We start from the raw sequence: 18,544 nt of genomic DNA on the forward strand, positions 1-18,544 counted from the left end.
ATTTTTCAGTGTCTCCCTATTCTCAATCCGCGGTCCTTCTTTAAAAGAATCAATAAAATCATCCTGGGTTTTGTTTGGGCGGGGAAGTCCCCGTGGGTAAAGAAGGGGATGCTGGAATGGAACCATAGCGAGGGGGGGCTGGCATTGCCGAACCTCAGCAACTACTACTGGGCGACTAACATAGCCATGATAAGGAAATGGATGGTAGGTACGGGGTCAGTTTGGGAGCGGGTGCAGGGGCACCAATTTGGCAGCCCTGGTCACGGCTCCCCTGCTGTTCCCGCCGGCCAGGTACTCCACCAGCCCTGTAGTGGTGGCGGCTCTGCGGATTTGGGGCCAATGGAGGAACCATGCGGGGGAAGTGGGAGCATCGGTCTGCTCCCCAATATGTGACAACCACCGATTTGTTCCGGGGAAGATGGATGGTGGGTTTCGAGCGTGGCGGAGGTGGGAAGGATGGGTGACTTGTTCCTGGAAGGGAGCTTCGCGAACATGAGGGCGCTGGAGGAGAAGTTCGGGCTGGCGAGGGGGAATGACTTTCGGTACTTGCAGGTGCGGGATTTCGTACGTAGACAGGTCCCGTCCTTTCCACGCCTTCCACCAAGGGGGATCCAGGACAGGGTAATTTCCAGGGGTGAGGTAGGAGAGGGGAGAGTCTCAGATATTTATACGGGACTTATGGGAGCGGAGGACACAGGGACCAAGGAACTGAAACTTAAGTGGGAGGAGGAGCTTGGTGGGAGGCGTATGGGCAGACGCTCTGAGGAAGGTAAATGCAACCGCAATATGTGCCAGGCTCGGCCTGATTCAGTTCAAGGTGGTTCACCGGACCCACATGACGGTGGCCCGGATGAGCAAATTCTTTGGGCTGGAGGACATGTGTGCTAGATGTGGGGGAGGACCAGCGAACCATGTCCACATGTTCCGGGCGTGTCCAAAACTCAGGGGATACTGGCAAGGATTTGCGGACGTCATGTCCCGGGTACTGAAAACAAGGGTGGCGATCAGTCCAGAGGTGGCGATTTTTGGGGTGTCGGAAGACCCGGGTGTACAGGAGGGGATAGAGGCCGACGTTGTGGCCTTTGCTTCCCTGATAGCCCGGCGACGAATACTGTTGGCCTGGAGGGACTCAAAGCCCCCAAAGACCGAAGTCTGGCTGTCGGACATGGCAAGCTTTCTTGGCTTGGAAAAAAATCAAGTTCGCCTTACGGGGATCACCATCGGGGTTCGTCCAGAGGTGGCAACCATTCATCGACTTCTTCACAGGGAACTAAACGTCAGCAGAGGGGGTTGGGGGGGGGTAGAATAGTGTAGAATAGGGGGGAAGAATAGGCGGGTCTATTTGCGAGAGTGGTTCTGTTATTTGCACTATGTTTTTTTGTAATTGATATCTGCACACTAATGCATATTGTTACCATTTACAATGCCAAAAATACCTCAATAAAATTGTCTGTTAAAAAAAAAGTAATATCGACAAATCAAGAACTGAAGCAAAGGAAGATGCAAGGCAACTGAAATTAATTCCGAATTGCTCTAGCCATGAACTAGCTGAATGCTCCCCTTCTGTGCTGCAGATCTCCATTTATTAAGTAGCAAAACTATGCGTAAGAATAAATAACCCTAATCACACCACTGGAAGTAGTTAACAAATTCTGCTACTTTGGATTTACAGTGACAGACAGTCTGTCCCTTGATGTAGAGCTCGATATGTACAAAAACGCAACAAATACCCTTATCTGACTGGGGAAATACATATGGGATAACACCAAGCTGCCCCTCAGAATCAAGCTGATGGTTTATTTATTTGGTCATGGGATGTGGGAGTGGCTGGCTAGGCCAGCATCTATTGCCCATCCCCAATTGCCCTTGTTCAGAGGGCATTTAAGAGTCAACCATATTGCTGTTGGTCTGGAGTTACATGTAGGCCAGACCAAGTAAGGACAGCAGATTTCCTTCCCCAAAGGACATGAGTGAAACAGATGGGTTTTTATGACAATCGGCAATAATATTGTGGTCACCATGAGATTTTTGTTTTTTTCCAGATTTTTATTGAATTCAAATTTCACCACCTGCTGTGGTGGGATTCAAGCCTGGGTGTTCAGAGTATTATCTGGAGTCTCTGGATTACTAGTCCACTGTCAATACCACTGCACCACCACCTCGCCCAGCTTACTGTTTATAAAGTCTGATTTCTCAACACCTTGCAATATGGCTATGAAACATGAGCAACTTACAGTTATCAAGCAAATAAGTGCAGCATTTTTCACCTCCGATATACATGGTGCATTATGGGTATATTCTGGCAAGACAAATTTACAAATGTAGCAGTTCTCATAGGCAGAGCTCCCAAGTGTGTGGGCTAAATCGATCGGAAGCAGCTTTAGTGGATTAGATACATCCACTGAATGGAAGACAGTCGCCTACCCCAAGGCCTGCTATATGGGGAGGTAGCCGCATCCAGACAACCAGTAGGATGCCCAAGCTCCGCATCACGGATTCTTGCAAGTGCACCGTAAAGGTCCTAAAACATTGACCATTGCACCTCGGACACTCCAGCTGGTGAAAGAGGGAAATGCGACACCAACTATGGGCTGACATATATCACCATGATGATCAGTGGCTAGGCAACAGCACCAACTCCAAAAACAACTACCCACAATGACACTTGGCAGCTTCACGTGCGGCGCTTGTGGCAGAACCTGTCTCTATCGGATTGGCCTTCACAGTCAGCAGCAGAGCTGCACCAAATGAAGACACCCAACCAATATGCATTCTTTGTTGTGTTCAAGTGGCATCCTTTCACAGATGCCACTTTCTATTTCCCTTTCCTATTCCTGAAATGCTGGCCTTTTCTGCCATGTATTTTCATACCAATCCCTGACCAGTGAGAGGACAGTGATATTTGTCAGCAGTGTAACTACAAACCCCCACCCAACACAAATCCCAATCCAGTCACTAATAGCTGTATGTTTCTCTTTGAAGGACTTGGGTGTGTGTCTGAGAGTCTCTGAAACAGGATTACATGGTGCCTGCTGGTTCATTGCTTCACTGATGGGAGCCACGAGACATATTGCACTTTGTTGGCAACAAGAAACATCATATTTTAAATTGCACATGCTCTTTAGTATGTCTTTAATTCAATTGTTTTGATGGTGATTACATTAATACAGAAGAAGAACATGAAGAAACCCGAGTAACATTAACAAATTTGCACAATAGCTGGGGGGGTGGGGTATGGAGAGGATGGATATGGTGGATCCATGGCGCTTTCAGAACCCAGGGGGAAGGGAGTATTCCTTCTTTTCACACATCTATAAGGTGTATTTGAGGATTGATTATTTTGTAGTGAGTCGGGAGATTTTGGTTGAGGTGGAAGGGGCAGAGTATGTGGGGATGGTCATCTCGGACCATGCGCCCCACTGGCTGGAGATTCGGTTTAGATCAGGACGAGAGCAGAGGCCGGAGTGGAGGTTTGACTCTGGGTTGTTGGCGGATGGAGGTTTTTGTGATAAGATGCGGGTGGCGATTAAGGAGTATGTGGAGTTGAATCAGAATGGGGAAGTGTAGGCAGCGATTTTTTGGGAAGCACTGAAGGCAGTGGTCCGGGGGGGAAATTATTTTGTTTTCAGGCTCATGCGGATAGGGAAAGGAGGGAGGAACATGACCGCCTTGTGAGCAAGATAGTGGAGGTGGACAGGGAATATTCAAGGGTTCCCACCGTGGAGGGATTGCCAAGGAGGAAAAAGTTGTAGGGGCAGTTTGACAGGCTAACAACAGGTAGGGCGGTAGGGCAAGGGGGGTGCAATATGAGTATGGGGGGGGAAGGCGAGCTGCATGCTGGCGCACCAGCTGAGAAGAGAGGAGGGGGACATGGGGCTGTTTCTGGACAAGCTGGAATTTCCTCAGGTGGAGGAGGCAAAGAGGCAGGCGTTGGAGGAACTCCTGGGGACGAGGGAGGTGCTGCATAGTATCAGGATAGTGTATACTATTAGGGAGTTGGAGGGAAATGGGGCTGGTCAAGGAGAGGGATCTGTATTTGGAGGAAAGGTTAGCCAGTGTGGAGGAGGTAAGGGAGAGAGTAGAGCTGCCGAGGGGAATTAGTTCAGGTATCTGCAGGTTCGGGACTTTGCACAAAAGGTCTGGAGGGGGTTCCCTAGGTTGTCGGGATACACCCTGCTGGAGCGACTGCTGCTTCCAGATGTGGAAGGGGATGGAAGAATTGGGGATATTTAGAAGTGGTTGGGGGAGCAGGAAGGCAAGCGAGTGAAGATTAAGGAGGAATGGGAAGCGGAGTTGGGTGGGGAGATCAATTGGGGAGTATGGAGACAGGCACAGTGACGGGTAAACGGGACCTCCTCTTGTGCAAGGATGAGTCTGATACAGTTTAAGGTGGTGCACAGGGTGCATATGACTCGGGCGAGAATGAGTGGGTTCTTTCAGGGGGTAGAAGATGAGTGCGAGAGGTGTGAGCGGGAGTCAGCGAAGCACGTGCACATGTTTTGAGGTTGCGAAAAATTGGGAAGATTATGGGCGGGAATGTTCGCAGTCTTAGCCAAGATAGTGGAGGAGGAGATGGACCCGGACCCTTTGGTGGAGTTATTTGGGGTTTCAGAGAAGCCGGAGCCTGTGGAGAGGAGGAAGGCCGATGTCTTGGCCTTCGCCTCTCTAATTGCACGGCGGCAAATCTTGCTGGAGTGGTGGTCGGCATCGCCACCGGGGGTAGCGGCTTGGTTGGTGGACCTGTACGACTTCCTGCGATTAGAGAAGACAAAGTATGAGTTAAAGTGCTCTTCAGGGGGGTTTGAGGAAAGGTGGGGGGTGCTTGTGACCGTGTTTGAGGGGCTGTTCGTCGCCCGCGCGGAGGGGGCTTGTACGGTTGATTGTTGGGAAGTATGTTTCCCGGGGTGTTTATTCGCAATAACCTGTTTTGATACATGTTTGTAATAAAATACATTTAACAAAAAATCTAATTTGCAGAATGTGTTTATATTTGGCAAAAGACTTTAAATACAAATAAGTATGAGGTGATGTATTTTGGTTGGATGGATAAAGTGCCCCATCCTACTTCAATACTGCTTAAGGGCTGTCCAGCGGTTGGGTGGTAAGATTGCCAGAGAGTGGGAATAACTGAGAAAGAGAAAAGGCCAGTGTGTGAGACTAAAACACAGCCATTGATGCTGTTAAAAGATTGTAAATCAAGATATGCACTCCAAGCCTGACAGCATAGAATTATTCTGTGAAGCTGCCTGTGAACCACAGCCTGATCGAGCCTCTCTCCAACTACATTATCTGAGCATCACTGGCCCAAATTACAGACATTCTATACTGGTGAATCACATGGGAAAAAGCATATTTGATTCTTTGGGAGTTGATGGTGAAGCAAGGAAGTTCTTGGGTTTCTCTCAATGGCGAAGGAGAAGAGCAACAATTGGCCTCTAGATCCATGGTGGTAAAAAAGGAGAAAACAAATTAGGGTCCCTCGTCTGAACTGCTAACCATCCTGCTGGATGGTTGTTCAAGATTTTTTTTTATTTGTTCATGGGATGTGGACCAGCTGGACCAGCATTTATTGCCCGTTCCTAATTGCCGTTATGGGGCAGTTAAGAGTCAACGACTTTGCTGTGTGTCTGGAGTCACATATAGGCCAGGCAAGAACGGCAGATTTCCTTCCCGAAATGACATTAGTGAACCAGATGGGTTTTTACGACAATCGACCCTGTTTCATGGTCATCATTAGACTTTTAATTCCAGATTTTTGTTGGATTCATATTTCACCATATGAACCTGGCACACGTGTATTAAACTGAATTGGAGACAGCATCAAGGCTGGTTGTGACGTTCCCTGAAGCCGACCAATCCACAAGCTCTCAACATCAGCAGTCACAAGGAAGAATTGGTACTCTTCTCTGGCCAACAAGAACTTTGACGGGATGTGGGGGGCAGGTTCTCTTTGAATACAGGAGAAAAAAAATGAAGTAACCCAAACATTGGCTGAAACCCTGTTCTCATTTGCTTCCGCTACTATGGAGACTAGAAGTGCCATCTCTTCTGTAACACAGAGCTCATCCAGGCATACGTGTTGTCAAAGCAACACAGATGGAGCCTGGCTCAGACTGCTGTCAAATCTTGCACAGAAATGCTTGCTGGAGACACAGGTCTTCATTTTCTTTATCCCACACCTAGCGAAGTGAGCAAAGCAGTTACTTGCCCGCCCCTCGTTTATGGCCTTGTTGGTCAATTAACATAAAGCTGGTCCCCTAATCTTCCCCTGCAGGCCTAGATCACCAAAGATGGGTTTCACCCATTGAAATTAGATTGCCAAGTCCTCAGCAACCATGCATTCTGAAATCATGCCAACAGATTGCTTAAAGACAATCCCGAGACAGACGGTCCAGCTCAGTCAGAGCAAGATCCTAATTGAGTGGTGGGCACAGTGTTCACTCATACTGATACCATAAAAATACAAGCCAAATGTGGAAGAGGGTAAACAAAGTTCTTTGAAAAACACTGGAAGATTTTAGATTTGTCCACGACCTCTTTGTCAGTCTCGACATATCGCTGGTCCTCTAGTCACCCCCATTGTTCCATTCCTCCCCCGCCCCACCCAAGCTGTATAAATCTAATCCTATTTTCAGTTCTCTGTAGCTCTGACGAAGAGTCATCCAGACTCAAAACATTAGCTCCCTTCTCTTTCCAGATGCTTTTGGAGCTGCTGATATTGTCCAGTAACAATCCCCCCTAAAATCCCTAACATCTTAACGCTGCCTAACCCTACTCGCCTAACTACCTAATTCTAACACCCCCTGAACCCTAAACCCCCTAAAAACCTAACCCTAAACCATCTGACCCCCTAACTGTAACATCAATCCTAAACCTCAACCCTAATCGCCTAACCCTAAGCCCCTATTAAACTCAGTAGCCATAATACTCTAACCACTAACCCCACAACCCCTAACATTCCCCCTTCCCTATTGATCCCAGCCAAGATGCCACCAAAGCGTGGCCGACTCTCTGCGAGCTCTTTCCCACATATTCTCTTCTTACATCTCTTATAACCACACTAACCTTTTAAAAATTAATTCTAACATTATGTCTATACATTTACATTGTGTATTTTTCGTATGTCCAATGATTTTAATATACGGAACGATCTGCCTGGACTGTATGGAGAACAGTACTTTTCACTGTACTCGGTACACGTGACAATAAATCAAATCAAATTTATTTTGCATCTCTCCTAACGCCACTTTGCTCGAGATCAGCTCATTGAATCTGTTTGAGGGTGGCACAGTGGTTAGCATTGCTGCCTTACAGAGCCGGGGACCTGGGCTCAATTCTGGCCTTGGGTGACAGTTTGGAATTTGAACTTTCTCCCCGTGTCTGCATGGGTTCCCTCTGGGTGCTCCGGTTTCCTCCCATGGTCCAAAGGTGTGCAGTTTAGGTGAATTGGCCATGCTAAATTAACATTTAGTGTCCAACGGTTCGGTGGGGTTATGGGGTTCCGGCGATAAGGCGGGGGATTGGGCCTAGGTAGGGTGCTCTTCCAGAGGGTCAGTGCAGACTCGATGGGCCAAATGGTCTCCTTCTGCACTGTCGGGATTCTATGACTCATGACCCGATGAGAGTTTTGAAAAAGTAAATGGTTTTCTCGCACAGAATGGGGCTCAAGGTAATTACGAAAGAATTGGAGGGGAGATTAGAAAAACATTCTCCAGATTAAGGATGGTGTGAAGTGCAATTTTGTCAGAAAGAATTGCTGAAGTCGAGTCCAGTAAAACTTGTAAAAGGGAATTAGGTAGTTACTTATTTGGAGCATTTAGGAGATTGGGAACAAAATGGGCAATTCATGTGGAGACAAACACACTGATGTACTAAATGGTCTTTTTGTGCTTTAAAACTCAATGAGTCAATGGTTTGTTCCTGTGCTGTAACAGACTGTGATACAGATCTGTTACTGCTAACAGCACTGGTCTGTCACTGTGTAGTGGTGACAAGTCTGTACACTGGGGTACAGTACTGGTTGGTACGACTGTGTAGTTTAATTGGAAGATTGATTTACGAGACTTATCAGATCAAATTTAAAAATGAAAAAAAAAATCGTTTTATTGGCATTTTCAAAATTTTTTAACAATTATATACTTTGTTGGCCTTCTTTATTCACTGTACAATACAGCGAGGTTTGTCTTTCCCTTCCCTTAAGTTTCCCAATTTACATTCAGCTGCCATCTGGCTCAGCGTGTGGACCCCCACTCCCCTCGGTGGGCCCTTCCCTGCCCCCTCCCCCTCCTTGTGTCCCCCAGGCCAGTCTTTGCGGGGAGGGGTTGCCCCCTTCCTCTCCCCTTTCTTTTCTTCTCCCGTCAACTTTGGCTGTGTTTCCCCTGTGATTGGGAGGGGGAGGGGTTATCCCCCCCAGGTTGGATGTTCCTATTTTTCTTTTTCCTCTCCCTTTTCTTTCTAACTTTCCAGTTTCCCCATCTATTCGTTGTTGCTGGCCTCAAACGGTTTCTGGAACAGGCCGACAAACTGCCCCTATGCATTTAGGAAGCCTTTCTCTGACTCTCGGATAGCACACTTAATCAGGTGGAGAAATTCCAAAAGGTCTACCAACCAGTCTGAAGCTGTGCTGTTGATCGCCAGCCGAACAGGATTCTTCGGCGTGCGATTAGGGAAGAGAAATCTAGGGAGTCTGCCCTCTTCACCATGTGTAGTTCTGGTTGGTCTGATACCCTGAAGATTGCCACATTTGGGCATGGCTTCATTCAATTTTGACCCAAGAACTGAAATATTCCCTTGTGTTTTTTTGTAGTTTTAAACTGAGATTAAGAAATTCCCTTTGTGCCTTAAGCAAGAGTCATACAGACACGAACCATTAACTCTTTCTATCTCCACAGATGCTGACAGACCTGAGGTTTCTCAGTATTTTCTGTTTTTATTTCAGATTTCCAGCATCTGCAGTATTTTGCCTTTATTCCCTTAGTGGCTTTCTGGTTCAGTCAGTCACATTTGCACCTCAAAGTCAGAAGGTTGAGGATTGAAGCGCCACTGCAGTGTATGAGCAAATAACCTGGATTGATACACCAGTAAAACATCAAAGGAGTGACACATTGTCCGAAGCCCTGTCTTTCAGATAATCTACTAAACTGAGGCCCTCACCTGTGTAAAATTGCATGGCAATATTCAAATAGCAGTTCTCAGAGTGTCTTGACCATTACGTTTGTCATCTCATTTGCTGTTTGCTGGACCTTGCTAAACACACATATTGGCAGCACAATCATGAGTAGCTACAGTTCAAAAGAAAGCGATTAGTTCTGAGCCTTTCAGGAATGCCCCAGGGGTGTAATGGGATGCTAGACAGGTGCAAGATGTTCTTTCTGCCAGGTGTGTGTTAGACTAGTTCTGTTAATTATTTTGAACTGGGACGTCTGCCAGCATTGGAGATCCTACAATGTGCGGTTATCTGTTGTTAACATTCCTGGGATTCTCCACTGAAACATTTTATTGGAGTTCACGGTGGTATGATGGGGTAGAATTACTTCTGGTTTATGATTGCATGTTCTGTCGGAGGGAAACACAGGAATGGGCAGTGGCACACGCAACAGCCCTGGATCATCCTACCAGCATTCAACTGATTTCTTGAAAAACTATTCAACATCCCATGAGATCGGAGAAGTGCCAGTTTCTAGTTTCAGCACAAATACACGATCAGTAGGACATTTGGGGTTTGCAAGTGGAAAAACCGCATCCCACAAATGTTGGGACAGAGGGGTTGGGGGGAGGGGGGCTATGTATGTTAAAGATGGCTATGGGTAATCCCTGATTCCGTTTTTGTCATTTGTTTATGTTAACATGCGGGCTGATGTTTGGGGGTTGGCGGGAGGATGGGATTGTTGTTATTGTTATGGGGTTTGATATATTTGTTGTTGATATTGTTTGTTGTTGGTGGGTGTAAATTCGGGAGAAAAATTGTGAAAAAGGATATAAAAATTTTTTTTTTTTTAAATGTTGCCCTACATTGTGATTATTTTCCACTTTCCTAACTGGCACAAGATGTTCGAGACATACATTTATTCAGCAAATGTGTTACTGTGGAATTGGGTAACTTTAGAATAAGGGAGTGTAGGTTAACTTCTTAAGGGCAGCACGGTAGCATTGTGGATAGCACAATTGCTTCACAGCTCCAGGGTCCCAAATTCGATTTCGACTTGAGTCACTGTCTGTGTGGAGTCTGCACATCCTCCCCGTGACTGCGTGGGTTTCCTCCGGGTACTCCGGTTTCCTCCCACAGTCCAAAGATGTGCAGGTTGGGTGGATTGGCCATGACAAATTGTCCAAAATTCTATGATTAACCTAGGACAAAAGTTCGGCGCAACATCGTGGGCCGAAGGGCCTGTTCTGTGCTGTATTTCTCTATCTCTATCTTTAGGTCGGAAGAGAGAATAAAAAATGACTTCAGTTTGCAAGTGATGCTGGCTGCTTATAGATATTGCATTTACATGTGAAAGATGCTAGATATGCCCAAACATATTGATTACAGTTATTAAAACGCCTGGCTCCAAACTATTAAATGCAGATGGCACTTCACCATTATTTTGTTCCCAACACCAATTAACTTCTGTTGGTTCAACTGCAAGGCATGACTTCAAAATGTATGCTTTGCTTCAGTGGGTAGAAGGCTCAGAGATCAAGCTTCACAACAGACTTGTTGCTCTGTCAATGGTGCCATCTTTCAGATGAGACACTGAACTCAAGACTCCTCTACCTTCTCAGATGATGTCAAAGATCCTATGGCTTCATTTGAAGAATATGAGAGTTCTCCCAGTGTCTTGGGGGCAATATTTATCTCCCCCAAAACAGATGTTTATCCTATTGCTGCATGTAGAACATTTGTGTATGAACTGACGGCTGCATTTCCTACATTACAACAATGTCCATACTTCATCAGCTGCAAAGATTTCTGGAGAGTACAGCTATCTTCAGTACCTCCAGGTGACCAAGTCAATTGGGGCCAAAATACCAGTGAAGGTAATGGGTTGCAGGTGCATTTTAAGAGGAGGTTTGTTGTTTGTTTTTTCTCGCAGGCAAGAATACATGATGGAGAAGGGAATAGGAGCAGGTTGTAAAGAGCCAATTAGTAGGAGAAGGTTTGTGTCGAGTATAAACATGGCAAGAGTCAGTTGGGCGAAAACAGAATCAACAGCATAGAAGCAGTCTATATAAAAGTCTCTCATGTGACATCTCCCAGCTCAAAATGAACCCGTTCAAGCTATTTTCCCTTTCCCAAGAGAACAGCCAATGTTAGTGCTGATGCTGTTGATGAATTGAACATCTGAAACATTTCTCATCACATCAAAACATAAAAGAATCACAAGATCGATGAACTACATTGCTGCAGGGATGGAGATGGTGTAAAATATTTCATGTTTGAGACTACCAAAAAATGCTGCAGGTTACCATGCGGCTAGTCAAACAGATTCCTATCTGTTAGAAAAAACAAGCAAAATACTGCAGTTGTTAGAAATATGAAATAAACACTCAGCAGGTCTGTAGGATCTATGGAGAGACAAAAAGAGTTAACGTTTCAGACCTATGAGCTTTCATTATATCTGTTGGATTCACTCTATTTTTATATAAAGAAACCTCCACCTAGAAGCATAGTTAGCCTAGAAAGACATTCCTAAGTGCTTTGCAAAAGTGGTCGAGCAGGAGACTGAGGAAAAGTTCAGCGTGCTCACATAAAGCATGGTTGAAAAGGTGGGTGTCTAGGAGACTTTCACAAGTGGTGACGGTTCCACAAAGCAGAATTCACAGGCACTGAATTCCAGGGTTTGGAGGCGTGATGGCTGATATTCTGCCACTGATAAGGGCAGCAGGTGTGGAACTCGTGCAATTGGATATTGTTAGATTCATATAATTCAAAAGTGGAGCAAAGGTGCTCTAGATGTACATAAAAGCAAATAACTGCGGATGATGGACTCTAAAACAAAAGCAGAAAATACTGGACAATCTCAGCAGGTCTGGCAGACCTGGATGACTCTTTGTCAAAGCTAGAGATCTGGAAATGGAGTCAGATTTATACTGTAGTGGGGGATGGGGCTGGATAGGGGCCAACGATAGGTGCAGAAACTTATCTCCACCTATCGCTGGCCCCTATCCAGCCCCACCCTCCACGCACCCCCCCCCCCCCCATCCCCCTACAGCATCTCCACCTATCGCTGACCCCTATCCAGCCCCACCCCAGTTCCAGGTTAGGTGGATTGGCCATGCTAAATTGCCCATTGGTGTCCAACGGTTAGTGGGTGTTATGGAGATAGGGCAGGGGAGTGGGCCTAAATAGGGTGCTCTTGCGGAGGATCATTGTAGACCCGATGGGCAGAATGGCACTGCAGGGATTTTATGGATTGGGTTGAGAATGATTAAAACAAAGGAATTTTCTTTCTTAAATGGAACCAGAGCTGGAAAGGCTTCACAAACATTGCTGGTTAGAGTACATTTCGCCACAAATTTGATGACACACTGAGTACTCCCACTAGGTGACATTTCCTGAAATAGTTTTGAGGATTTTGCATGCCTTAAGAAATCCCAGTTTATCTCAACAAACCCCCTGGTTGATTAGAAAGCTCAGAGATGTTTACAGTAACAGTCACAAGCAGTGATGATTAAAGACTGCTGAACGGGCTTCCGTCAGATGTAGCACCGAGTCATTACACAGAACAGGCTTCCAAATAACACCTCAGTGAGGCAATAACATCTAAGCGAAAGTATAGTCACATTTTCTGACAGATTCTTGCTGAGTCAATACTTCTGACGGATTCTCTTTGAGTCTGTGAGTGGACAGGGCTTCCGATGGTGTAATGACTTAGCTCAGGCCTTTGAGATTGGCCAACTCGGGAGAAGTGGCCAACAGCCACTACCTGCCTTTTCATCAAGAATGGCCTAATCAGGGAACCTCTTTCTCTGTATATAACAGGGAGTGTCAGATCCTCTGCACTCCCTGTGTAGACAGCAAGCTGAATACACCTGGTTGTTCAGCTGCTGTTTTTTTAAATAAAAGGAATTCTGATGACGGGACTTGTGCCTCCGTGGACTTATTACAATTGGGTTCTTGTTGAGTCAATGCACTGAAGGGGCGTGGTGCTGAGTTACACAGGCAAAAGGAGTTAACGCTAACAGAGCAAAATCAATCGCACTTTGGATTGGAACCCAAGGTATTCACAACCTCGACATTGACTCTTCTTCTAGTCTAAGTCTAAACAGCAAAGCAGACAAACCCGTCCATTGTTGGGCGATCACTGATATCCAGGCTTCGACACATTCAGCAAGGATCCACTCAAGGCCACAGTGTGCCTTCCCTCCCAAACTCAAGCAGTTAGAGAGTTCCACTGTTTACTTAAAAACATATGCTGATATCACATCTTGGGAAGTGGTAGGGGGAGCTGCTAAAGCAACACAAAAGATTCAGAAATTAGAAGCTTTGCTGTTCACTTCAGAATGATGAAGTTATGAGCCAAAAGGAGCAGGCTAAATAAATACTGGAAACAGCACTTGAATACTACAGTGCAGAGTTTTTCAAAGTGTGGGTCGTGACCTGCAGATGGGTGTCAGGAGAGTCGCGGAGTGATCAGCCGCGCCATTTCTGTGGTAGTCCCAAACGCAGGAGTAGCGGCCAACAGCCACTACCCGCCTTTTCATCAAGAATGGCGGCCGCTGCCGCCTTTTAAATGGAAATAAATGAGGCTGTGCACGCACACTCGACGTCAAACGCCCTCCAGGTAGGTACTTTTGGCATAGATCGAGAAGGTCGACCGGCGTGAGGCACGAAGGTCCATTGGTTGGCAAAAGTGGGTCCCGGGAAGAAATGAGTTTGAAAAACCACTGCTGTAGTCAATATATAGCCAACATTGAGAAGAATGGGGGCGACACATGGCACAGTGCTTAGCATTGCTGCCTATGGCGGTGAGGACCTGGGTTCAAATCCCTGCCCTGGGTCACTGCCCACGTGGAGTTTGCACATTCTCCCCGTGTCCGCGTGGGTTTCACCCCACAACCCAAAGATGTGGTAGTTAGATGGATTGGCCACGCAAAATTGCCCCATAATTGGAAAATAAAATTTTTTTTAAATAATTGGGTACTCTAAATTTATTTTTAAAAACGTGAAGAATAAAGGCAATAGATACAGCATTGTAATATAAAACGGTGACAGAATACAGGTCCATGGTTGCAGTGCTGCAACATAAACAATGCAAGGCAGGCAAAGCAGCAATATAAACAGTGGGACACGAGAGGCTAACCGGGACAGTGCTGCCACCCCCCTCACACCGGCTAGTTATGCGCCGCTCTGTAAACATCCAGCACCTGTGGAGCCTTATGCCTGGAGGAGTAGATGGTTATTAATGTATACAACTGCATGGGAGAGACGAGTAAGGACAGGAGAACCAACGGAGGGATGGCTGAGGAAGGTGGCACTGTTTGTGTAAGCCATGTTGGCTGGGGTTTGTGCTCGGGGGGTTTGCGGATTATATTGTTGAGTTTTTGTTTCTGTTGAAAATTGTTAAAATTATAAATGCCTCAATAAAATATTTTCCAAAAATAAATGTATATAACTGCTGTGGTCAGCAGCAGATGTTGTGGAACAAAGTTAAAGTGCACATGAAAAACAACACGAGTATGCGGATCTGGTGGGCCCCCTGTTGGTGCGAGCCTTCAATGAGGCATGGGAGGGGGGGGCTTTGCCCCCGACGATGTCGCGGGCACTGATCTCTCTGATCCTGAAGCGGGATAAGGACCCCTTGCAGTGTGGATCATACAGGCCTATCTCGCTCCTCAATGTTGACGCCAAGTTGCTGGCGAAGATCCTTGCCACCAGGATAGAGGACTGTGTGCCAGGGGTGATACATGAGGATCAGACAGGATTTGTCAAGGGACGGCAGCTCAACACGAATGTGCGGAGACTACTAAATGTTATTATGATGCCGGCAGTGGAGGGGGAGGCTGAGATAGTGGTGGCGCTGGATGCGGAGAAAGCATTTGATAGAGTTGAGTGGGGGTACCTGTGGGAGGTGCTGGAGCGGTTCGGATTCGGGGAGGGATTCATCAAATGGGTGAGGCTGCTCTACGCGGCTCCGATGGCGAGTGTAGTTACCAATGGAAGGAGATCGGAGTACTTTAGGCTCTACCGTGGGACCAGGCAGGGGTGCCCCCTGTCCCCCTTGCTCTTTGCACTGGCGATTGAACCTTTGGCTATGGCGTTGAGGGAGTCAGGGAGATGGAGGGGTCTGGTGCGGGGTGGGGAGGAACATCGTGTATCGCTGTATGCGGACGACCTGCTGTTGTATGTGGCGGATCCAGAGGGGGGAATGCCGGGGGTGATGGAGCTGTTAGCGGAATTTGGGGGCTTCTCGGGCTATAAGTTAAATTTAGGCAAGAGTGAGGTATTTGTAGTACACCCGGGTGATCAGGAGGAGGGAATTGGGAGACTCCCATTTAAGAGGGCAGTGAAGAGTTTCAGATACCTGGGGGTGCAGGTGGCCAGGAGTTGGGGGACTCTCCATAAGCATAATTTTACCAGGCTGGTGGAGCAGATGGAAGAGGAATTTAAAAGGTGGGACATGGTGCCGCTATCGTTGGCGGGTAGAGTGCAGTCCGTCAAAATGACGGTTCTCCCGAGGTTCTTGTTCCTTTTTCAGTGTTTGCCCATCTTTATCCCTAGGGCCTTTTTTAGAAGGGTGACTAGCAGCATCATGAGCTTTGTTTGGGCGCATGGGACCCCGAGGGTGAAGAGGGTCTTCTTGGAGCGGGGTAGAGATGGTGGGGGGCTGGCGTTACCCAATCTCTCGGGGTATTATTGGGCGGCCAATGTGTCGATGGTGCACAAGTGGGTAATGGAGGGGGAGGGGGCAGCATGGAAACGGATGGAGAGGGCGTCCTGTGGCGATACAAGCCTGGGGGCCCTGGTAACGGCGCCGTGGCCGTTCCCTCCTACGAGGTATACCACGAGTCCGGTGGTGGCGGCTACCCTCAAGATTTGGGGGCAGTGGAGGCGACATAGGGGAGAAGTGGGGGGCTCGATGGAGGCTCCGTTAAGGGGGAACCATAGGTTCGTCCCGGGGAACATTGATGGGGGATTTCAGGGTTGGCACAGAGCGGGCATCAGACAGCTGAGGGACCTGTTTATTGATGGGAGGTTTGTGAGCCTGGGGGAGTTGGAGGAGAAATTTGGGCTCCCCCCGGGGAACATGTTCAGGTATCTGCAGGTAAAGGCATTTGCTAGGCGGCAGGTGGAGGGATTCCCTTCGCTTCCCGCGAGGGGGGTGAGCGACAGGGTGCTTTCGGGGGTCTGGGTTGGAGAGGGGAAGATATCTGATATCTACAAGGTTATGCAGGAGGCGGAGGAGGCGTCAGTAGAGGAGCTGAAAACGAAGTGGGAGGGGGAACTGGGGGAACAGATCGAAGACGGGACATGGGCTGATGCCCTGGAGAGGGTTAATTCTTCCTCCTCGTGTGCGCGGCTTAGCCTCATCCAATTCAAGGTGCTGCACCGGGCCCACATGACTGGGACGAGGATGAGTAGGTTCTTTGGGGGTGAGGACAGGTGTGTCAGGTGCTCGGGGAGTCCAGCGAACCATGCCCATATGTTCTGGGCATGCCCGGCACTGGAGGAGTTCTGGAAGGGGGTGGCGAGGACGGTGTCGAGGGTGGTGGGATCCAGGGTCAAGCCAGGATGGGGACTCGCGGTTTTTGGGGTTGGGGTGGAGCCGGGAGTGCAGGAGGCGAAAGAGGCCGGTGTGCTGGCCTTTGCGTCCCTAGTAGCCCGGCGAAGGATCTTGCTACAATGGAAGGATGCGAGGCCCCCAAGCGTAGAGACCTGGATCAATGACATGGCGGGTTTCATTAAGCTAGAGAAGGTCAAATTCGCCCTGAGAGGATCGGTACAAGGGTTCTTTAGACGGTGGCAGCCTTTTCTCGACTTTCTGGCTCAACGATAGGGTACTGGGACAGTAGCAGCAGCGCCGATACGGTCTGGGGGTGTCACAGTTATTATGGGTTATTTTGTTGCATTTCATTGTTTGTCGTTATGTTTTATATTTTCTGTAAAAAATTCCAATAAAAATTATATTAAAAAAAAAAGAAAAACAACACGAGTTCATTACTTAGTAACCGACATCACCAAAAACACAATAGCTTGCATATGATTAAGATATAAAGCCGATCAATGGAGGATAAGCCCAATCAGTGCGGGTAACATCCTACTACGGCATATTACAATCAATCCATGTAGGAATCTGACACTCTCTTAGCCCCGCCTCTGAAAGGAGTTATAAAAGTTGCGAAAGTTGTGGGCATTGATGAGAATGAAGTGACACCAACATGTAACATTGAAGACTGAATAAAGTTTTGTATGATTGTACCATAACTCCGGCTCAAGTCACGTGAATATAACACGCCCCAAGCAAGAGTGAATTAAATGGAGTAAAATGAAGTCATATTAAAAGAGATTAGTTTGAAGTCTTGGATTGTGAACAACACTGAAGAGTAAAATGCATTTTTAAAGACAGGTCAGGATCCCATTACACACAGAATAACCAACTAAACACTGGCTTAATCAGAGGATTGTGAAATGCACACTTGAGCCTACCTGTGAGATATGATTAATTGACGACTCCATGCGTCGGAGCTGGGATGCCTGGATGTCCAGCATCTGGAGCACATTGTTCGCTAAGGTGTTGATCAGGTAGGCCACACTTGCTAAGGACTGAGTCGTGTAAGCTTTGGTTTCCTCGAGAGCTCTTTGTTTATCTGCCGCCTTTTGGAAAATAAAAGACAATTTAATCAATCTATCAAAATATATCAGGTATACAGAAAGAGTGCAGATACTCGAAATGTGGAACAAAATAGGAAACAGGTTTAAGGGTTGTCCACTAAGATGAGACAGGTTGGAGTTTGGAATGAGAATCCCAAAGAAGGTGTACTGCAATTCACACCTCATATCTTTACTCGCCAAATTCTATGGCTAACATCTGTAATTCTTATTCTTTTATGTCCAAAGATTACTCACAACAGTGTGCCAACGCCTACGGATCCCCAAGGTGAAATCTGCGGGCTATTGCCAAGGTCAGGCAACAGAGAAAGAGGAAAAATAAACTAGAAGGACTAGGACAATGACTTGCATTTAGATAGCATCTAATCACATTCAGAGGCCCATCACAGAGGCGCAACTAGACAAAAATAGCAGAAAGTAATAGTGCAGACGAGCAGCACCTCAAAGAAGAAAATACGGTTCACAGAGGATATTAAAAGGAGGTGATCTGGAGAGTAGGGAAGTTTAGGGATAGAATTCCAAAGCTTAGGGCTGACGATAGTGAGGCAAAGGATGTGAGAAATGCACAAGAGACCAGAGTTTTAGAACAAGAGTTCTGAGGGTTGTTGGGTTGGAGAACATTCCGGAAGGGCGAGACAGCAGAGGGATTTGATCACAGGAGATGACATTTTTAAAAATCAATGTGTTGATTTTTTTAAAAATTCATTTACAGGATGTGAGTATCGCTGG

General features: G+C 47.0%; 1 protein-coding gene across 10 annotated transcripts in view; it reads right to left on the reverse strand.

The window, feature by feature from the left end:
- LOC119960046 (abl interactor 2) overlaps positions 1-18,544 on the reverse strand; it is a 220,066-nt gene that overhangs the window by 74,364 nt on the left and 127,158 nt on the right. For all 10 annotated transcript variants that reach the window (XM_038787944.1, XM_038787956.1, XM_038787954.1 and 7 more), the window contains one exon: positions 17,633-17,800. In XM_038787944.1, the coding sequence (XP_038643872.1) occupies positions 17,633-17,800 (168 nt within the window). The remainder of the gene's footprint in view (positions 1-17,632; positions 17,801-18,544) is intronic.

This window comes from Scyliorhinus canicula, chromosome 2 (genome assembly GCF_902713615.1).
Source record: "Scyliorhinus canicula chromosome 2, sScyCan1.1, whole genome shotgun sequence".
Lineage (NCBI taxonomy): Eukaryota > Metazoa > Chordata > Chondrichthyes > Carcharhiniformes > Scyliorhinidae > Scyliorhinus > Scyliorhinus canicula.